Below are 23,465 nucleotides of genomic sequence, written 5' to 3'. Positions count from 1 at the left end.
ATTAATATTCCAGGAGAAGGAGGAGGTGCGTCATAAGTAAATCTTCATACAGTGAAACTTTAAATATAAGATACACTGGATCTTGCAATCTTATTATATAATTTTAAGAAACTACAATTCACATTTCCTAAAATTAAAAAAGTGGCAAGTGCCTTTGTACTTGCTGATTAGAACACTAAAATGACTTTGACTATGAAATGCAGAGTTGAAAAGAGGACCCTTCTCCAGCATAATGAGAGGATATATTGATTCATTCAGTCGTCATGCTAAATTTATCATCTGTGATGTCATTCACATGAAAGGCCCCATTTTCACTAGTGCATTGTTTCTTCTCTTATAAATAGAGATCCCCAACCATGAACAATGTACATAAATTATGAAGGTGGTAACTGTATGCAGATCGCAATGCATATGAAAATATATGTTATACAAAAAAATCTTGATCTGCTCCATTTCCTTGAGAAAACTCACAGCAGCCTACATAAAGGTCTATAAGGTGTCGCTGCAGTTTTCATGTCCCAGCCTTCACAGGCTTTTAATGCTGTGTTCTTCCCTTCAGAACTTGACTCTCCATCCTACCCCCTGTCTTATAATCACCCTTTTTGGGAGGGAGGCAGAAATATTAATTCTGTTGAAAACTATTAATTTTCAGATTAATATTGATAGTCCAACAAGAGAAGCTATTATTATGAATATTCAAAAGCCAACTCCATCCTGCTTTGATGAAGCTCAGAGAATTGTTTACTTGCATATGGAACGGGATTCATACCCCAGGTTTCTTGGGTCAGAAATCTATCAAAGCCTTCTCCGGGGTCTCTCAGCCAGAAGAAGGGAGCCATCTGTGTCTATTAAAGAGACAGAATGAGGATGCAGAAGATGCTGGTGAGCTCATCTCTTTTAAAACACCAGAGAAAGTGAAGACACCCAGTGGCAGAATTCACACCAACAGTATGGATATCTTCATACAGCTGTGATAATTCTTTTCATATTTATATTTTGCATGGGAATTACATTGAATGACAGCATAAGAATCATATACAAAACAAGGGTCAACAAAAGGATTGGTATTGTATTGGATTCTGGAACTGTCACAGACCCAATAGCAGATATACTTGAATGAACAGTCATTTGTTACTCAAACCCTGCTCATATACTCATAACTGTCCGGGTTTTGTTACCTATTTCTGTTAAATCAGGTTGTTACACTGTATCTGCATCTTTGGGGGATGCTTTATTAAAATGTGTTAATATGAACTTCCCACACTCAGCTCTAGCATTCTGCACCCTTCACAGTGTCTCTAGATAAGGGGTGTTGAACTCATTTGTTATGAGGGACGGATCTTCACCTAGTCGGGCCGGGCCATGTCTGTCATAAAATGTAATGCCAGGTAGGGGAGATATAAACTTTATAAAGAACACAAACACACACACTCTGTAAGAAAAAGCCCCCTATTTTTCATACACATGGACATCGTGATCACCAGTATGGTTGCCAGGGTGCCTGGCGTTTTGACTCGCACACATCTGCTCTAAGAAGTGGACTTCGCCCACGGTTTCTAAGGCTTATGTGGATATTATAAACCTCAGCTTTGCAGCAGCATTCTACATCTCTGGATGGGTGTTAGTCAGAACTACAGATGAGCATCCAGCCACTCCTTGTGTGCACAATCTTGACCATTGCAGTGGAAGAAGCCATGCCGCCAGACTGTACAGGCAAACAGTTTCCAGCCTGTTTCCATGAACCAAAGGCTAACACCACCAGAATCCATCTTGTTTTCCTGACTCCATTACAGCAAAGCAAGAGACTTGCGTATCCAACAGCTGCTTCAACTTCTGCATAAGGCAATCAAGCTTATCTTAGGCGTGGATCCTGCCAGACTGCCTAAGCTTTTGTCCAATGGAACCCAAAACAAAGGATGGTGCCAGCAAAGGAGTAAAGAAGAGGAAGAACAGCTGCACTCAGAGCCATAGTTATTGTATATATCGGGTGTCACCTTAGGTATCAATTTGGCCATCTATTGTCACCTTTTAGATAAGTTTTGATAGTTTTAATCCCCTCCACCCCAATAATTTCTCCCATTCTTTCCCTTGAAGGTTATCCTGGAGCCTCCCCCTTGGCCCATTGTTACCTGGAAGTCCAATCAGGTAACCAGGGCCAAGCCTGCTCATTGGCCATGGGCATTCAATCAGGTGCCCCCAATAAATTAGCTATTGGCTACTGCATACGTCCAGTTCTTATGGTCATTGCAGAGCCTCCCCTTTTTCTGAGGTCATGTACCAGCTGACCACCTGTCATCCATCCCTGTACCTCCCATCCCCTAAGGGCTCAAGGTTATAACCTGTGACCCAGCTCCCCACAGGTGTGCCTCTAGCAGTACCACATTCCTGCTGTTTAGATACATCCCCGATTCTTGGCCAGTTGAGGGTTCCCTTCCCCCTAGTCCTCATTTGTCGCCATTGGAGCCTTCCTTGAAGACTACGATCGGTAATTATCACCCTGTTTGTCCATCCTTATGTTACTTCTATACATTTCTCTCTATTTTTATTAGGACTCTATGTGTGTTATATGTATCCATTACCTTGTATGTGTGTTCTATAAGTTTCTGTAATAAAAGCATAATTGTTTTACTTAATTAATGTTCTTGGTAAATTTAGCAATAATTTCTGGAGGTGGAATCCTGTATACATAGATTCTAGGTCCTTTTTAAGCCAAAGGTGCCCACCTGTCAATTCCCCAACCTCTTTTGAGGGCATTTTGGCTTACAGCTCAGCCTAATCCACCTCACTGGCTTGTTGAGCCTCAGCCAATAGAAGGAAGAGAGGCCTGGCTCAGTAATTCTGCTGTGCAATTGAAAGAGCCTAGCAAAGCTAGCTCTCCTTCCCCCCACTTCCTCCACAAGGGAGGAGCTTTGCTCTGTAGCTTCTGTGCGATTCGGTAAGCCTGGCAAAGCAAATTGTGATGCAGAAGGAAGCAAGAGAGGGAGAAGGAAGCAGACAATAGTGAGTTGCTCCTGGGTCTGATAGGAGCCCTTCAGGGGCCTCATTCAGCCCCCATGCCGCATGTTTGACACCCCTGCTCTAGATGATACATTTCAGAATAGGGTAATAATGGCTGGATCTTACATTTCTTGTAAGAGTTTGTGTATCATGCATGCAGTTGAACACTGAAGGCTGATGAAATGAACATCATGAATTTCATTCCACACAGTAAATTCATACTGCAGACAATCTTAACTGGGCTCAGAGCTATGCCCAGAAGAAAGAGTAACCTTTTGCGACAAAATGCCTTAGTATTCATCCTACTTAATCAATCACCCTGTTGTTGCTTCAAATGTCTAATATTTCCCCCCTTCAGCACCTTATTTAACAGAAGAGTTTTACAATCTTCTTGCCATTCCTTTCTGAGGAATCTTACATACAGGATTCCAGTTAGCACCACCTAAGTTGCTGCTTGGTGAAGGAGAGGTGGCAAACATTCACTCCTCCTGCTCTTTCTTTACACAGAAAGTCATAGTATTTCAGGTGTGACTTCATAAGTAATCACCGCAATATAGTAAAACACAACAATCTAGAGCAGGGGTGTCAAATTCATTTGTTATGATGGCCAGATCTGGCATAAATGGGACTTTGTTGGGCTGGGCCACATTTGTCATAAAATGTAATGACAGGTAGCAGAGAAATAAAATTTATAAGGAATACAGACAAACACAATCAAAGATATTTTAAATTAAAATAAAAGCATGCTTAAAACCCTTGTGATATTTTGTTTATTTAACAGTGTTTGATAACTGACAACTGACACCTTCCAAACCTTCCCCCTGCCCTTAAAAGATGTCTGCCTAAAATGTAAAGATAGGGGAACAGAGGGATTTGGCAATGTAATTTTTAAAAAATAAAATATCAAGAAAAAGCACAAGGATCACAGCAGGGACTAAAAATATAAACTAAAAATATAAAATGCTCTGAGCCTAGGAAAACATGAAATGGTTGGACATTGCAAGTTTCTCCCCCCAGCAGAGTGGCAGTGGCTCTCCAGCATGATGCCCCTCTTTGGCTGTGAGTTTCCATGTTAGAGTATGCCCTCAGGCACCCAATTCTCAGGTCCATTCATTTCATTTTATTCAATTTATATTCCGCCCTCCCCACCGAGGCTGCTCAGGGTGGCTCACAACATAAAATTCTAACAATAAGATTAATTAATACTAAAATACATTAAATAGTTTACAGCAGTTAAAACAATAAAACAAGAAAATGATCTATCAATGTACTATCCTACAACCTTCCTTTGGGGGTTTTCAGGTACCGGTCAGTTATATGCCAACCGGAAGAGGGCTGACTTACAGGCCCTGCGGAACTGCCCAAGGTCCCACAGGGCCCTCACCTCTTCCGGTAGCTGGTTCAACCAGCAAGGGGCTGTAATCGAAAAGGCCCTGTCCCTGGTTGACTTCAGACGGGCCTCCTTCGGCCCGGGGATTGTTAGTAGATTTTGAGAACCAGATCTAGGCACTCTCTGGGGAACATGTGGGGAGAGACGGTCCCTAAGGTAGGCAGGTCCTAGGCATTATAGGGCTTTAAAGGTAATAACCAGCACCTTGTACCGAACCCAGTATATTATTGGCAGCCAGTGCAGTCCCCGGAGCCCCGGCTGAATGTGCTCCCACCTGGGAAGCCCTAATAACAGCCAGGCGGCGGCATTCTGCACTGGCTTCAACTTCCGGGTTCGGCACAGGGGCAGCCCCATGTAGAGGGCATTACAGTAGTCCAACCTTGAGGTGACTGTTGCATGGATCACTGTTGCCAGATCGTCGTGTTCCAGGAAAGGAGCCAGCTGCCTTGCCCGCCTAAGATGAAAGAATGCGGACTTAGCAGTAGCTGCTATTTGGGCCTCCATTGTCAGGGCAGGCTCCAATAGTACCCCCAAGCTCTTGACTCTGTGTGCCATTGTCAGTGGCACACCGTCAAAGGCTTGTAGGGGAATTTCCCTTCCCAGACCATGTCGACCCAAGCAAAGGACCTCTGTCTTCGCTGGGTTTAGTTTCAATCTACTCAGCCTGAGCCATCTAGCCATGGCTTGTAACACCAGGTCCAAATTTTCTGGGACACGGTCAGGCCGGCCATCCATGAATAGACAGAGCTGGGTGTCATCAGCATATTGGTGACAACCCAACCCATACCTCCGGGCAATCTGGGCAAGGGGGCGCATGTAGATGTTGAACAACATCGGGGAAAGCACCACCCCCTGAGGCACCCCGCAATCAAGCGTGTGCCTCAGGGACAGTTCACCCCCAATCACCACCCTTTGTCCCCGACCAGCAGTAGGGCTGCCAAGCTCCCGGGCAGGGCAGGGGTTCTCCCACTCCAGAGGTCCCCAACCCACCAGGCAGCATTGAGCCGGTGGGCGGACCCCCTCCCAACATCACCGGTGCGATGATGTCACTCGCAAGTGATGTTATCAAGCCAGCAACATCGCACGCCTGCTGCTCTAGGAGCTTCTGGGGAATTTCTATAGTTTTCCCAGATGCTCTAGCAATTTGGGAGGGAAACTCTATAGATACGCATGCACAAAAAAAGTTCCCCGCCAGTGGCCGTGGGGGACTTGGCAACCCTATTCAGCAGAGAAAAGCTGGCTCAAAACATTAACCATTTATTTGTAAGGGGACAGCTACAGCAAGCAACTACAGCTAGCATACAAACACTGGAAAATGAAACTACTTGAGCTTTACTCCACTGATGTTCTGCATTCTTGGTGACTGGGGAGGCACAGTGGGAGGGCTCCCAGTGTCTTGGTCCCACTAGTGGACCTCCTGATGGCACTTGGTTTCACAGCCACTCTGGGAGTTGTCATTTCAGTTCCAGAGCGCTGTTTCTATTGCTAGAAATGATCCCAGTAGTAGTCTATCTGGACCCAGAGACCTTAATGGAAAATCCATTCCACGTTTTCTTTGCAACTTTGCAAGACCAGAATTGCTTTGTAAAACCAGAAGAAAGAATGGGGAAGAAAAGAGCCACAGGACAGATTAACGCCCTGGGCAGGCCAGCACCAGCCCAGGGGCCATAAGTTTGACATCCCTGAAGATTCTCCAGCTAAGGAAAAGTTTCAAAAATATCTCCATGAGAAAACAGAGGAAGCACTGAGGCACAACGATGGGTTCTTCACATGCTATGGGAATCTAGCTTCACAATTTTCATGAAAGTGTGTACCCCAGCAAACTGAACTCTAAATTTCAGATATGTATCAATTCAAGATGTGTACCGAGAAATCATGCCACAGTGCTCTAGAAATTTCCCAAACCACCCTCAAAAGTTCCCACTGACAACCCTAAATCTGGAGATGAGTTGTAATTCTACGGAAAATCAAAGACTCACTTGAGGTTGGTAATCCTAGATGCCTGGAATCCTATGCATGCCTACTCTGTAATATTTATTGCCTAAGGCACAAAAAGTTGCAACTGCCTGGCCTTGAGAGGCAAGGAAACAAAAAGCAAAAAGCCCCACGTGAACCAGCTTCTATATCCAATTACATAACAAGAAAAACCATTCCAATATAAATAATTGTATTTAACCCACATATATTGCTTTCATCAAACAACCATAATACTCAGTCCTTTGAACAAAAGGAAGCATTTACACCAAGTGTTCTTTTCCCTTTTATGCCTTGAGAGGCAGCATGGCATAGTGGTTAGAGTGTTGGACTAGGATCTTGGGGACTCAGGTCTGAATCTTCCCTCGGCCATGAAAGCTCACTGGGTGACCTTGGGCCAGTCACATGCTGTCAGTACCCTACATCATAAGGTTATTGTGAAGATAATGGAGGAAAGGAGAATGATGTACGCTGCTTTGGGTCCCATCTGGGGACAACTATGGTGTATAAATAAGGTAAGTAAGTAAACTAAGCCAGTAAATCAACCACAGTCTTGCTCCTCCCTTTTATTATTGTTGAACATGATTCATTTGCAAGAACGTGGAGTATAATTTCTGAACTTTATTCTTGCTATGCAATGTTCTCCTTTTGTGAGTTCACTTGGAGGGATTTGGTTGATGGAAAGGCAGCAAATAAAAGACTCCCAATAATTGCTTCCCTCAAATAAATACCAACAGGACACTTTTTTCAAAGTTTGCCCCAGTCCCAGAAAAGGAACACACATACTAAACATTTTCTTCCTACTGGTCTAAAAATTCTAGTCATGAATCACAGAAGACATCAGTATGGAAGTTTGGACAGCTGGTAGCAAGAGGCATTGGGCAGGGAAGGAAAACCATCTCAGAGCTTCATAGGGTAGAGGACCCTCAACATGACAGTTCATATTTCTTAAGATTAGCAGACAAACAAGATTGCACCTTTCCCACCTTTCACCTTGGACTTTTAGAGCAGGGTCTATTTGCCTGTCTTGTGACTCAATAATCTTGATTATTAATGAATTTATAATCATTACTTACCACATATATATTTATTATGTTTATAGTCCACGCAGGGCTTTTTTAATAGAAAAAGTCCAGCAGGCACTTGTTTGCATATTAGGTCACATTTGGGGAGGGCATTAGAAGAACCCTGAAACTATGTTTTGCCCCAAGCACTGGGTTACCTCTCTGAGGCCAAATTGGCCAATAAAGTCACACAAATAATGAGGGAGAGAAAGATTTTTGTGTGTGGTTAGAACATCGCACTAGGATCCAGGCCTGAACCCTCACTGTTCCATGGATGCTCTCTAAGTTACATTGGGGCCATCACTTTCTTTCAGTCTAACCTACCTTACAGGAAGAGAGTTTCAGAGAGGAGCCATGTTGGTCTGCAGTAAACAGCTAGATTTGAGCTCAGTAGCACCTTAGAGACCAACAAGATTTGGAAGGTAGAAGCATTCAAGAGTCAAAGCTCCCTTGTCCCTGACCTAGCTAGCGCAGGCAAGCACAATCCCATCAGATCTTGGAAGCTAAGCCAGGTTGACTCTGCTTAGTACTTGGATAGGAGACCTCCTTGAAATACCAAGTCAGGAGGACAGAGGCAGGCTTTACTCAGTCACCTCCCTGAATATCTTCAAGGCCGCCAAGTAGGGATCTGTCACCAGAGGTCACCATGACTTCCAGGTGTGAACTCACACATGCACAGTTGTAAGTGTGAGGATAAATAAATAACAGAAAAAAGCAGAATGATGTTATAAGCTTTTTTGCATCCCCACTGAGAAGAGCAGGGTATACATGTCTAAATAAACATTTTAAAAAAAAAAAGTAACCAACCATTTTTGTTGAGTTCCAGGGCAAGTCAAGGTTATGTTGCGGGTTAAATGTTTGTACATTTTGTGTCCATTTTAAATTTTAAAATGCACAGTTTACATTTTTCTCTCCAATTTATAAAGCAGGGTGAAAGCAGTTTGTTAAAACTTAGCCAGAGAAGCAATGAAGGTTAGTTTAATGAGTCATAACAGCAGTCACTTCACATATCTGATTAGTCAGGCACAGCAAAGAAGAACATATGTCTCAATTAATTCTCTGAGAGATCTGTTTGCACTCTGGCTGTAGACAATCAGTGTTGTGGAAGCTCTGCCATTTTCCCTCCTACCATCTTGGGATACCGTCCCGCATCACTAATTACTATGCTATAAAAAGGATTCCCCTTTTCCAATTAAATCAGTGTTTGTGGGATTTCCCCTCCTGCCTATGAAACATGCATTTTATGCCTATTAACTTATGTAACTTTGTGAGGTTTACATCCCAACTGGGAAAGATCTATTGCACGGCTATAAAATTATGCAATTTATATTTGTTTGTTTGTGGAATTACTTCTAAAGGCCAGGGAAGAAATAAATGTACTCTACCAATAGAAAGAATGGAACGTTTTACAAGGTTGGCTAAAGATTTTTCATCACTGGAGTCATATGGTGCACAGCTTTTACAGGCCTAATGGGAATCACTATATCCCAGAAAGGGTAGTTATGGTAAATGACTCATCTAAAGACCGGCAGGAATGGACTAGGCCATCCAAATGGCTAGCGGCAGCAATAATGAAATGACCTTTCCTGCCACCACCAGCTGGGGCTGAGCCTACACAAGGGCTGATGGACTCAACCTGAGCCTGATGCCAGGGCCAAGGTTCACTCATGGCCTTCTCCTGCATGCCACCAGCCAGTCTGAGCAAAGCAGTCCCTGCTAGCAGCAAGAGGGGGCAAGTCTAGTCTTATCATCATAGCTACCAATTGGATCTGAGCCAAGTAGTCCAGTGGCATTGCCAAAACTGCTAGAAACCTGACCTGGCTTTCTCTCAGTTGCTAGAAGCCCTTCAGGGATCCAACCTTACATTTCTAGCATTTTAAAAGATAAAGACGTAAGAAAGCAGAAGGGGTAAGTTGAATACACAACGGAAACCCAGCCAGAACAATCAGAAATAGGGATGCCAGCCTCCAAGTGGGACCTGGGGATCCCCTCGAATTACATGTCGTAGACTCTATGGCATTGTACCCCACTGAGGTCCCTGTCCTCCCCAGACTCCATCCCCAAATGTCCAGGAGTTTCCCAACCTGGATCTGGCAACGCCACCTCTCATGGCAAGAGGAGAGCTGGCAACCCTAAAGAGGCTGGTTTAATTGTGTCACAAAGGGTGTTGTTATACAAAATAAATCATTTCCAGTCTACTGTTAACAGGGACTTGTATATTCTTCTTTCAAGTGACTCTATAGACAAATGTGTATAGGAATGTACAACTCTGCTTAAACTAGTGGTGTGGGTGTAGATGGTGGGGAGGGGAAGAATGAAATATCAGTAAAATTTCCAGGCAACACCATGCATCATCCTTTAAACAACCCAATCAAAAGCAAGTTTAAGTCAGAGAAAGTTTCACAGAGTTCAGCAGGGCTTCTACTTCCTAGCAAATGTGTTTAGGAATGCCGCCTGTGGCACCTATTTAGCAATCCATTAACCAGAAACTAGACTAGAAGACGTGTCTGAATCTCATGCTGCGATTTAGAGAAACGTTGTCTGGAAATGGCTAAAGCGTTAAGAACGCTGTTTATTCACCATTATAACAGAAGAGAGATCTGCAATGGAAATATGAAGGTATGCCTCTTACTGGATATCCTTTTACTCATTAGCGGATGAACAGCGATTGCTTCTATCGGGTCAGACAGGTCACAATAAACAGTTGCTAACAGCTGTGGCAAACAGAACTTATGACCCAAAGCTCATATATTTAAACAATGTCAGGAAAAGCACTTGGACACCAAGTTCAGTTGTACTTTCCATCTGTGTTCTACCAGCCAACGTAAGTGCCCCGTTAACTGTGGTTAGGTGAAGAGCTCTTGTAAAGAACAAAACACTTGAGGTTACTATGGACAATTCCCCTTCATTATTCTTATACCAGTCACTTAATGGATACAACCTTGTAAAAGTATTATAAATACACAGTAGTGTGTCTAACCTAGCCACCCCCAAAAGTCTTGATACCCGTAGTTCGCACATTTTTCCTCTTGTACTACTTATATGGTATAATTCACTTTTACACACACACACACACACACCCCAAAGATTTCCCTTTACCATTCAAAGGAATAAGTTCTCTCCCTCCTGTGTTTCAGCAAGAGGCATTTTTCTAAGCATGCATCTGAAGTGCAAGCAGGGCTTTTTCATAGCAGGAAGTCCTTTGCATATTAGGCCACACATCCCTGATATAGCCAGTCCTCCAAGAGCTTAAAAAAGGTAAAGGTAGTCCCCTGTGCAAGCACCAGTTGTTTTCGACTCTGGGGTGATGTTGCTTTCACAGTGTTTTCACAGCAGACTTTTTACAGGGTGGTTTGCCATTGCCTTCCCCAGTCATCTACACTTTCCCCTCAGCAAGCTGGGTACTCATTGTACCGACCTCGGAAGGATGTACAGGGTCCACTGTAAGCTCCAGGAGGATTGGCTACATCAGGGGTGTGTGGCCTAATATGCAAAGGAGTTCCTGCTACAAAAAAAAGCCCCAAGTGCAAGGCAGCAAGCCCACAGTTGAGGAAGCCTATCAGCACACACAGTTTCCCAACAGGGCAAATAGCTTTCCCTACCCCCTTCTCCCCTGGGCTGTTTCAGATCAGGAAAACCAGGGGAGGAGGCTTACATTCACTTTGCCATACTCTGCAGTCCCTCTCTGAACTGGGCTCCCATATAACTGAGAGCGAAGTTCCAAGCACAGAACTCTCAGTGCAGGCTGATCAACAGGATCTAAGGATAACATGAAGAAAACATGACCTGTAAATTAGGCCCTCAATAAACAGTCAATATGGAGGTTTATTTCCATTTTGTTCTAGGGCTCCACAGGTAACTAGACAGCTAATTACCAATTAATACCTAATGGAAAGTGCTTCCTGTTCCCAAGGAATAATACTGGTTAAATTGCAATTCTCTGGTGGTCCAGGGTGGGTTTTAGTTTTATCTGGAGAGGACCAATGCCTTCCGCAAGTCAGGCACTAAGTTTGTTTCAAGAAGGCATCTTTGGGAAATGGGGTGTCCACTTCCACCCATAGCAGATGGGTTAGAGAGTGTATTCTTCTAGCATATAAGGCAAGTGGTCTAGTGCCTCCTTTGGGAGCAACCATCTGGTTCTGGGGTCCCCTGTTCACTCTTTAGCTTTGTCTGTTCTTTGCTATAATTATATGGACTGATAGTTTGGCTGATTTGTTTGGCTGTTCTTTTTTTTTGGGGGGGGAGGTTGTTTGTTAAATTCATTGATGAGGGTTGGAATGCTTCAGAGCCAGCCTGGGAGAAGCTCCTCCCCCATGGGATCTAAATCGTCAGTGACCCTGCCTGCCTCCAGGGAGGAGCTACTTCCCATACGTGGAGATTGCCCCTCCTAGGACCACCGAGAAGAGAGATTCACAGTAAGTGAAACAAACCTTCCATTTCTTGTCTTAATGTAATTTGTAGTGGATTGGATAGCAAATATATTAAGGTTCATGCTGCTGGCAAAGTACATGAGTCATTCAGTGTCATATAAGCTTATGTAACCTAACCAAATAAAGTGTCAATGTTATTTTGTTCCAGAACACCAGGGACAACTTCACAAAGAGTGCTGACTGATATCTCATTCAGCATCTTGCAATGTATCTGAGATTTGTATAGAGGGGGGGGGGGGAAATCAAGGTTAGCTTCTGTGAATCAGGAAACTAAGGCCAAGTCTGCTCATTGGCTAGACTTTTGGTACCAGTTAAGTTTCATTGAAGTGATAAGAGGCAGTCATTCAGGGATTAAGCTGAGAAACAAACAGGGTATAACTTTATTCCACTGAAATAAGAAAGGAGCTCAGGGCCCATCTGAGTCTTCCTTTCCAGGTAACAATGGGCCGAGGGGGAGGCTCCAGGATGACCATTAAGGGAAAGAATGGGAAAAATTATTAAGGTGGGGTCTACTTAAGTCTATCAAACTTATCTAAAAAGATGACAATAGATGGCCAAATTACTACCTAAGGTAACACCCGGTCTTATGAGCTGGACATCATGTGTCAGTAAGGGACACAGCCAACATGATTGAGCATCTGCCTTCTCTACATGCATTGAAGCAGTGATATATAGAGAGGGCTAGAAGGGAATGATATGGCTGTATTCAATCTAACCTCTGCAAAAGCCTGTCTCCAACATAATAGATTGGATCCAGTGCAAGGGATCTTCAAGATCAACACAAGGGTCTTCAGTCTTCCCAGCTTCCCCAATAGCAGTCACTTCCAACCCTGGGAAAACCTATTCCTCGATCATAGGACCCAGGTGAAGTTACAGAATATGCAGGGTCAGGTGACTGCAAAGTACACAAAGAAAGGAGTGAAATTGCTCCCTTCTTCTGTTGGCAGAACTCCACTCACACAAGAGGCAGGAGGGAGTGACTTCACCCTCTTCCCCTTCCTCCCTGTAACCTCCTGACCTGCAAGTCCATGTGGTCCATGGTGGCGGTGGAAAGTACTGTCAAGCCACAGCTGACTTATGGTGACGTCATAGGACTTTCAAGGCCAGAGATGTTCAGAGGTGGGTTGCTATTCCCCTTCCTCCCTGTAACCTCCTGACCTGCAAGTCCATGTGGTCCCATGGTGGCAGTGGAAAGTACTGTCAAGCCACAGCTGACTTATGGTGACGTCACAGGACTTTCAAGGCCAGAGATGTTCAGAGGTGGGTTGCTATTGCCTGCCCCTATATCACGACCCTGGTATTCCTTGGAGGTCTCCCATCCAAATATTAGTCAAGGCCAGCCCTGCTTGACTTCCAAGATCTGATGAGATCAGGCTAGCCTGAGGTATATATGTCAGGGCATGGGTCCCACCAGGGATAAACTTTCCTAGGATAGAAATGGCTGTTGAGCAAAGGGCACGCAAGGAAGGTGCAGCTGTCAGAACCTTCCTCGGATCATGGGATCAGACTTAATGTGTTTGTCAACTTAAAAAGGGATGTCTGAGGGTAAGGCTTACAGAGGAAGCCTGGCAAGAGGGACAGATCATTAAATCCTCTGATCCCACTGATAGTGCCCTGCAAATGATCCTCAAGCAGTTTCAGCCTAGCTTACTTATATTTTTTAAAAGGTAAAGGTAGTCCCCTGTGCAAACACCAGTCGTTTCTGACTCTGGGTTGACATCGCATCACATCGTTTTTACGGCAGTGTTTTTTACGGGGTGGTTTGCCATTGCCTTCCCCAGTCATCTACACTTTTCCCCCCAGCAAGCTGGGTACTCATTTTACCGACCTCAGAAGGCTGGAAGGCCGAGTCAACCTTTAGCCAGCTACCTGAACCCAGCTTCCGCCAGGATCAAACTCAGGTCATGAGCAGAGAGCTTCAACTTGCAGTACTGCAGCTTTACCACTCTGCCCCATGTGGCTGCTTAGCTTACTTATAAGATTACATATAACTTACATGGAGCCAGATTGGTGAGCAGATATCCAGTAAAAAAAGATCTGGCATGGGGGAAACTTTTGCAAGATAAAAGCAGTAGGTGGGAGAAAGTTAGAAACATCTTAGTGGAGGAAAGTGCCATCAAGTTGCAGCTGACTAATGGTGACCCTTTGTACTGGGGGTGTCAAACATGTGGCCCAGGGGACGAATCAGGGCCCTAGAGAGCTCCTACCAGGCCCCCCGAGCAACTGGCTGTCATTTGCTTCCTTCTGCAGGACAGCTTACTTTGCAAGGCTTGCTCAATTGCACAAGAGCTACAGAGCTATTTTCTCCATTGACTGAGGTGCCTTTGGGGAGGAAGGGAGGAGGGAGAGCTTGCTTTGCCAAGCTCTCTCAATTACACAGCAGGACTACTGAGCCAAGCCTCTCTTCCTTCTGTTGGCTAAAGCTTCTCCCCCTCCTGGTCCTCAGGGAAGGAAGGAAAGAGCCAGAGCCTCCTTTGCCCAGCTCCCTGGATCCCAAGGGAGAGAAACAAAGAGCCATAGTCTCCTTTGCCCAGCTCCCTGGATCCCAAGGGAGAGAAACAAAGAAAGCACCTTTAAGACCAACAAGTGCTAATGATTTAAGCATGTTTTATTTTAAGTTTTTAAAAAAATATTTGTGTTTGTCTGTGTCCTTTATAAAGTTAATATCTCTGCTACCTAATCTTAAATAGGTACACACATGGCACTGCCCAACAAGTATTGGCTCAGCGAGGTCTCATTTATGTCAGATCCAACCCTCATAACGAATGAGTGCAACACCCCTGCTTTATACCTTGCATCCCCCTTTAGTTTCTTGCAAGCATTGCCCTAGAAGAACATGGATCTGGGAGTTACCCTCACAGCTTCTAGTTCTAACATTAACCACAGCCCTGTTTTCTGTCTTGCCCCTCCCTCGTCCCCCACAATATAAAAACAGCAGTCTATCTTCCATTTTTTCAATACAATTTTCAATACAGATTTTCAATACAATTTTTGTGAAGTACTTGGAATACTTAAAAAAAAACCCCTACATAAATGCTATGTGCTGTTATGTGAATTAGACCTTGGGAGGCTTTTAAAGACAGCAACAACTCCTGCCAGATAAGTGTTTTAATGCTTAAAAAAAACAAAAGGTTTAAGATTATCAAGGACTGTACAATCTGTTCAATCCAATACCATATAAAATAATACAGATGAAATACAGAAAGGAAGTTAATTGCCCTGGCAGCAAGAAAAGGCAAGTATAATACAGTGAACTCAACATTTGCCCACAGGCCTGCCAGCCTAAATTGATTGATTACATTCTAGTAGTACATCAACCTATTATAACAAACTGGTAGATCACCTGAGTTAGCAGTTGCTTTTCCAAAGGGAAGATAAATGTGCCCATTAGCCATTTTTAATTCTTGTCCATTCAGGTTTCTTTAAGTCAATATGGTTGATACCATTTCTCTCCAGCTCTTTAAGACCAGGTGACTTGATATCACGAGGACTAATCTTATCAGACCAGTCCAAGCCAGCCCCGTTCGAGATGAGATATTTGCCTTGGAGGAATGCAATTTAAGGTATCTATAATGCACATCTGTACTCCTGCACCTTCTTAAAAACATGCTGGGAACAGGGAGGTCTTTCTAGGTTCATGCTAGCCTGATAGTGCTGCTTTCTAAATTGCCCAGTTGAAACAGTTCAAGTTTCTCACTCTTCATTTACTTAAAAAAAAAAGTGTTTAGCTGGGAATCCACAAAAGCTGCTGTCAGAACCATTAAGAAGCCTTGTCTGCCCCACTAAGGAGATAAAGAAAAGTTTTGTGCACTGTTAAGCAGACTGAATTAGATCCAGGGGCACAGGTGGAGGGAAAGTCTGAGGAACAGCTCCTCACTGGCCGATTAGTATCAGGACCTTTGTGCATGTGGAGAAAGGGCTTCCGCTTTCCCACCTGTACCATTTTCCAATCATGAAATGGTACCGGGGAGAACTGTTTGGGAAAAGCAACAAATTTCCTTGGGAAACCAATGGGTTTGCCTTACATGGCCCAAAGTAAGTATCCCTGGAACTGTTTCAGGCTGAGAAAATGGAATGGGAGACTGAAGCCCCTTTTCCACAAGTACTGAGATCTTGATCCAAACTAGACAGTGCACATCTGGAAACCGAGGAGAACCGAGAATAATGCGTGATTGTGAACAAAGGGTTAGGACGCAGTTCTAGCCTGTATATTCTATCATTTTTAAAGTCAGTTACTTTTGGGAAGAGAAAAATCTTTAATATTTGTGTGAGATTTAAAAACATTTTTAGAAGACAGAAAAGCATATTTTAATGATGATGATATTGGATTTATATCCCGCCCTTCACTCCAAATCTCAAAATTTCCTTTATCTTCCTCCCACACAACTGACACCCTGTGAGGTGGGTGGGGCTGAGATGGTTCTCACAGCAGCTGCCAGAGCTACGGCTGACCTAAGGCCATTCCAGCAGGTGCAAGTAGAGGAGTGGGGAATCAAACCCAGTTCTCCCAGAAAAGAGTCCACACACTTAACCACTACTCCAAACTTGCTCTCTGGGGAAGAGAAAAGAAGTTTACCATTTGGGGGGGAGAGGAAAAGATTCTTTTAAAAAGAAGTTTGTATTTTGAGGGTAAAATAGGATTTGTTTAAAGCACCATTTCTCCCTTTCAGGACTAACTGTGACAACATCAAAGATCAGTTTAAATTTGTTCTCACTCATTTTAAAAACAATATTCTGAGCGTGTGTGTTTCCAGGTCATCCTATGTGCTTGGTAAAAGAGTTAAAATACTGTAATATTCTCACTCATTTTTAAAACAATATTCAGAGCGTGTGTGTTTCCAGGTCATCCTATGTGCTTGGTAAAAGAGTTAAAATACTGCAATATGGAATGCATCCCACAATAGAGTTCTTCCCCATTACAAGGAAGCATATTCCAGGCTTCCTAAAAATGACTTGTGAAAGTCGCCCACCTACCAGATAGCTCAGCTCCTGCATCGTGAACAGGCAAGCCAATGAGTCACTGGTGCTCCTTTCTGGTAAATCTTTAAAAAGCTGTTGCCTCTGAGATTGATGAACAAATAACTTCCGCTTTGCCGTTCTTACAGATTTAGCATTTCTTGAGGGATGTTCCAAACACCCAGGAAAACAGTCATGTATTATTCATATATTCACCACAGTAGCAACTCGAATACCATAAATAATCAAGGGGAGCTTTCCCCAAAATGTTCTCACTCCTGCTGTCAAACGAGGCAACAGTGGAAATTAAAATTTCAAATGTTTTTCTCTTAAATGTTCTGATTGTGCTGAAAAACTAAACATAAGGACATTGAGTTAGACTTCTCTGAATATCCATTTGAGCTGAGTGAAGGACAGTCACGCTACTAATGTATTTCTTTTAATAAAAAGGGGCAGAAGGGAATGGATGCTTGCAGTATTGAGAAGTACTGGGTTCAATGCATGAGGAGACTTGGGTAGAGTTGATCACAGTTCTTTATTTGTTACAGCATGGCAACAGTTAAACTAAGACTGAAGAATGGGGCCAACTATATACACTCAATGTTTCCGCGCTTGAACGTCATTGGATCATTTGAACCAGCAGAGGGCTAGCTATTGGTCCAGGGAAACAGAGATTTGGATCCCTTGTTTCAGTGTCCCCAACCTCAGACCTAAAGGACTTCAATAAGCCAGGCAGGAACTAGCAATCCACATTCACACACAGTATCCAATACACAAAAAGTGCCATCTCAATACAGAAGTAGTAAACACCACCGCAGCCAGTTCTTTCTCAACCCAAGATATGAACCAGAGGGAAACATGAAGTTCCAGTTCCCCCTCCCGGTGCCATGCTGGGCCAGTCCCCATAGGCAAGCTACAGGAAGCTGCTTGATACAGTTGTCTGGTTTACAGCAAAGCCAGAGCTTTCCCTCCCATCCACCCCCAAGAGTTGTCCTTGCTTCCCCCTCTCCCTCAACTAAATGTCTGGAAGCCTTGAAGGACTTATTGAAATCAATCGAACAAAATATAATAAAGAAAACTTGTGTGTAAAACTGAACTGAAAATGATTTTTTTTTCAAAAACCCATCATCAATATATATCAGTTACAAACTATTGTCTGTGGTTAGAGTGCTGGGGAAATGAAATACCTCCACTTCTGAAATGTCAAATATTTTTCTTTTTAAATGTTGTGATTGTGTTGAAAAACTGAGCTTTGGGACATTGAGTAGACTTCTCTGAGTATCCAACTGAGCTGAGTGAAATACAGCCACTCTTCACTACTACTAATGTATTTGTTTGAATGTAGAGGGACAGAAGGGAATCAATGCTCACAGTACCATTCAAAAAAAGGTTATACCCCCTTGTAAGCTTCCTGACACTGCAGTGGACTTGGGAGGGGGGGGGTTACTTCTGCTTAGGATGGCACTGTTGGAGTCGTTTAAGGGCTCTGTAAGTAATAATTTTAATTGCCTGTAAAACAGGACTGTTTTTTAGCAGGAAGGATGCCTTGGGCAAAGGGAATAATACCGGAGACTTTCCTCCCAACTTGATAGGTTGGGAGGAATGGCACACCACCCCTCAGCCTGTTCCTTCTCAACTCAAGATATAGACCAGAGGGAAACACTGAGCTCCAGTTCCCACACCCTGTGCCATGCTGTGCCAGCCCACAGAGTCAAGCTACAGGAAGCCACTTGATAGTTGTCGGGTTTACTGCAAAGTCAGACCCATCCCCCCAGAGTTGTCCTTGCTTCCCCCTGTCCCCCAAACACAATTGACCCTTCCAGCTACATGTCTAGGAAACTGTCTTACAGCAGGAATTATATTTTATACTGAAATGAATGGAAATAAATATAATAAGGAAAATGAATGTGTGTAATCAAGATAAAGATTTTTTTTAAGAAAAAAACTAAAATACACTGAAAATGAAAATATGTTTTTCAAACACACATCGTCAAAGCATTTTTTGTAGCAGGAATTCCTTTGCATATTAAGCCACACACCCCTGATTTAGCCAATCCTCCAAGAGCTTACAGGGCTCTTCTTACAGGGCTTACTGTAATCTCTTGGAGGATTGGCTACATCAGGGGTGTGTGGCCCAATATGCAAAGGAGTTCCTGCTACAAAAAAGCCCTGCCTACCATCAGCATCAAGTACGAAATACTGTCCACAAAGCACTGGGGAAATGAAGTACCCCACTTCTGAAATTTGGTTAAGAAATCTAAATAAATGAACTTTTGGATCAGGAGTAGGCAGTCTCTGGCTATCAGCCCACAGCAGCATACCAGGCCATAGTGCTTGACATTCAGAGCCAGATCTCCACCTAAGAAGAGATTTGCAGCGCTGTTGGGACCAGAGTTATGGCAGAAGGCAACAGGCATCCCAGAACAGCACAGCCAGCAGCCAAGTCCCTGAGATTGCTGCAAACTTCTCTGGCTGAGTGCAACACTCGTCCAGGTGGTGGCTGGAGATCTCCCAGGTGACAGAAATCAGGTCATCTGAAGAAAATGGCTGCTTTGGAAGGTGGACTCTATGGCATTATACCCTCCTCAGGCTCCACCCCCAAAATCTCCAGGCATATCTCTATCTGGAGTTGGCAACCCTATACTCATCCCCACTACCAGCACCCACTTTATTTGCAGACACACTAACATCTTCACAGGTAGAGGTTGCTTTTCCTCCAGCACTTGGGCCAACAAATGTTTCCTATTAGGAGACACATATGTCCAGGATATTACATGCAAACCCCCCCCCCCCCCAAAACTGACTATTCTAGTACAAGCTACTTCCATTTCTTACAATGCAAAACATTTTTAATGCATACAACACTGTTTTTCCACCACAAATGTGGTTGAGTATTCAGGTGCCCAAGCAAATTGCTTCAGAGACCACACACCATCAGTTGGCCAGACTTGATATAAATCCAAAAAGACAGGCCTTTAAAAAAATAGCATGTTACTAAACTCTGCAGCTGCAACAGAAGATACCTAATGAATACACAACAGAAATGCATACAACTTGTGTTCCAATGAGGGGGGGGCTGTCCTCTAAGAGTTCAGTTTCACAGGACCTACAGAACGTAATCTTTTTTTAAAAAGAAAGATTAGCAAACAACCAGTACATTTTGTCCTAGTAACATTTCATACTTGTTCCCCTCTCCCCAGTGAAATGAAAGAATGGAAATAGTTGCCATTGTACCTCTGTCAAATTAATAATGGAAAGCAAAAACCTGAAAACAAAATTTTGGTTTAGTTGTCTTTTTCTGGGGCAGTGAGTTTGAAACAAAGCCTTCCAACCAATTACAGACATGTGATCATTCCTCCTTTGTTGAAGGTGTATCTGCAAAGGCCTGGCAGGGTTTTCAGCTCTGCCAATAACCCAGAAGAACTTGGCGCTTCAAGGGCTCATTAAGTAGCACTGCTGTATACATTCAGGGCTTTTTTTTGTAGCAGGAACTCCTTTGCATATCAGGCCACACACCCCTGATGTAGCCAATCCTCCAAGAGCTTACAGGGCTCTCAGTACAGGGCCTACTGTAATCTCCAAGAGAATTGGCTACATCAGGGGTGTGTGGCCTAATATGCAAAGGAGTTCCTGCTACAAAAAAAGACCTGTGTTTGGTCATAAGGAGGGCTAGTCATATTAACTACAGTTAGGGTCACAGCTAATTCCAAAGGGAAACAGAAATAAATGCATTTTTATGCCATGTATTCTACAAAAATAAAGTGTTGATTGTTCTGCAGGGGGGAGCTGACAGCCCAGTCACAAATTACAACAGCTCCTTAACAGTGAAAAGATGCAAATCTATGTTAATGAGAATTCATTTGAGTTTGCATGTACTGCAGTAGGGACCCCACCTGCAGGACTTTAGTTGTCCTTTCTTAGTGGGGAAAGTCCTTAAACTCTTATTGGAAGAAAAATCCTTAGAAAGGCACAACTCTGTTGTACTATGAACAAAGCTGGAGTGCAGTGGCACCTTTAAGACTGACCAATATAGCTGCCCACTTGGATCAGTTATACGGTGTTTGTGCTGGGCCATTCCTTTCCTCCATTTTGCTAACAATATCTATACCCCTGCTGGTGGCTGGCTAACACAACCCACTCCAATCAATATCCTGACAGCACTAACTGAAGTTTCTGAACAATTTTCAAGGGCAGCTTCATGTAGAGTGAATTCTGCCAAGGGACGTCAACACAGGATCCCTTAGAAGGGGCAGGTCAAGCCAGATAAAAGACAAAAAGGCTGATGCATGAGTCCTCTACCCAAAGGTGGAGCACACCAGTCCATTTCTACTATCCAGACAACCAGAAACCATGAGACAAAGTCACAGGCCCTCCCGAAAGTAAAAATTAAGACATTTTCTCTGGCAAGGTAGGATGGTTACAAGGTGAGTCTCATAAAACAATTACTCTGGTAACTGTAGCCAATGCAAACTAAAGTATTTGATTCAGACTGAATTCAAGAACTCCACAAAAATATAAGTAAAATGATTTGTTTTAAAATTGTGCAGAAATAATCAATAAAAGAGCAGAGAACAGTGAGGATAAAAATAGCAAAGCTAAAAGTCTAACCAACCGCATTGACACACATTGGTTCAAGATCTAGAAGTTACCCAAAAGCAGAGTTGAGTCCAATAAGGTTTCAAAATCCAAGATGAGTTTTCCAGTCAGTATGACCTATACAAAACTAGAGAAGTCCAAAAGTCAGATTAATCCAGGCAAAAGGCACAAGGTTTATAGCACAGGGCAAAGGCAAAACTAGGGAAACCCTTTATTTCCAAAGACTGGCATTGACCCGTTTCTAATTAACCAATCAGATGTATAACAAATGATGTAACTTGCCCATCAAGTGTCATGTCCTTTGAAGCTGCCAGGCCTAATGGCATGACCAGCAGCTCAGTTACCTCCCATCTCCTTTCTCTGAGCCCTTGAAGCTACAAGCAGCTTGCTAGGATTCAGAGAATTATCCCAAATTTTCAGGTCTAAGAGATTAATTGATCTCGCCTTCATTTAATCAGGACTTCCTCTCTCCAGAAACAAAATCTTCCTGGTTACTTAGAGACAAAGACAAACGTACCCCCTGTGTGTGGCAAAATTTCTAGCAGCTGTGGTCAAAGCAGTAGCAGTAGCAAGCTTTAAATTCTTTTGTGTTTTCCTCTGGAACAAGAGTTTGCTGTTTAAGATTCTGGTTGCAAAAACAGTAAAGACAATAAATAAATAGATTCAGATAAAGGAACTTCCATCTTTTCTAGGCCTCTGCCCAAACCATTGTTTGAAATTTGAACAAGAAACTGCTTAGAGAGACCAGTTTCTTGACAAATTATGTAATCTAATCTAATCCGAGCACATGCCACAGTTGCCAGATCTTTTCTGCCCAGGAAAGGCTGAGACAACCAGTCAAAGTTGGTAGAAAGGATTCCTCAGGGCTTTTTTTTGTAGAAAAAAAACCAGCAGGAACTCATTTGCATATTAGGCCACACACCCCTGACATCACCATTGTTCCACAGAGGGCTTTTCTGTAGAAAAAGCCCAGCAGGAAGTCATTTGCATATTAGGCAACACCCCATGAAACCAAGCCAGCCAGAACTGTGTTCCTGTGCATTCCTGCTCAAAAAAAAAAAAAAAAAAGCCCTGCCATTTCTGTTCACTAGGGTCACCAGGTCCCCTCACCTGTCCAAGCAGGAAGATTTGGGGAAGGTGTTTCAGGGGTGGGCAGGAATGTCACATGATGTCATCACATTGGGGACATTGCACAGGGACACCGGTACTTATGTGAAACTCTATGGTTGTTTTGCTCTCAAAATCATAGGCCCAAATACCAGAGTGTCCCCATGTGACATCCCTGACATAATGACATCACTTCCAGGTGATGTCATGTGGCAATGTCCCTGTTTAGGTGAGGGGCTTCCCCCACCAGCCAATTGGTCCAAAACTGGGAGATCTCCTGCTGGGACTTGGGGGACTGGCAAGCCTACTGTTCACAGCTGCCACCTGCTTATCCAGATCTAAGAGCTCCTCCAAACTATAGAGCTGTTACTTCAAGGGGACTACAACACTATCTGCAACAGATGACAACTTATGTTCTGGATCAGATCTTCCTCTCACCAGTAGCATTTCCATCTTGTTAGGATTAAGCTTCAGTTTATTAGCCCACATCCACCCCAAAATTGCCTCCAGGCACTATTTCAGGATTTCTACAGCCTCCCTAGAATCTGCCAGATGCGCAAGATAGAGCAAGCCCAAATCTATGGATGACTGTACCCAGCAGATGCCAAAAAGCATAGAGGGCATGATGGAACCTTGGCCCCACAGGCCGAAAGCCAAGGGGCTGAACAGCAGTTCACCAGCACCACTTTCTGAAACCTGTACTCCAGGCAATACCAGAACTACTGCAAACCAGTGCCTCCCAATCCCAGGCCAGAACGTGGTCCAGAAGGATAACATAATTGACGGTACTGGAAGCTACTGAAAGGTCCAGGGAACCAAGAGAGTCTCATTCCCTCTCTCCATCTCCTGGCACAGGTCATCTGCCAGGGCATCCAAGGTCATTTCAGTTCCATAGCCAGGCTTAAAATCAGATTGCAAACGATCCAAGCAATCCTTGATCTTCCTTGATTG

The 23,465-nt window shown here is 43.6% G+C and overlaps 1 protein-coding gene across 1 annotated transcript in view; it reads left to right on the top strand.

The window, feature by feature from the left end:
• The window catches only part of RGS13 (regulator of G protein signaling 13), a 44,311-nt gene extending 43,189 nt beyond the window's left edge, over positions 1-1,122 (top strand). The window contains exon 5 of the mRNA XM_060233351.1: positions 653-1,122. Within this exon, the coding sequence (XP_060089334.1) occupies positions 653-865 (213 nt within the window). The 3' untranslated portion in view covers positions 866-1,122. The remainder of the gene's footprint in view (positions 1-652) is intronic.
• Positions 1,123-23,465: the final 22,343 nt, after the last annotated feature.

The sequence above is a fragment of the Heteronotia binoei genome, chromosome 2 (genome assembly GCF_032191835.1).
Source record: "Heteronotia binoei isolate CCM8104 ecotype False Entrance Well chromosome 2, APGP_CSIRO_Hbin_v1, whole genome shotgun sequence".
Taxonomy (NCBI): Eukaryota; Metazoa; Chordata; class Lepidosauria; order Squamata; family Gekkonidae; genus Heteronotia; species Heteronotia binoei.
This window is presented reverse-complemented; position numbering and strand designations above follow the sequence as displayed.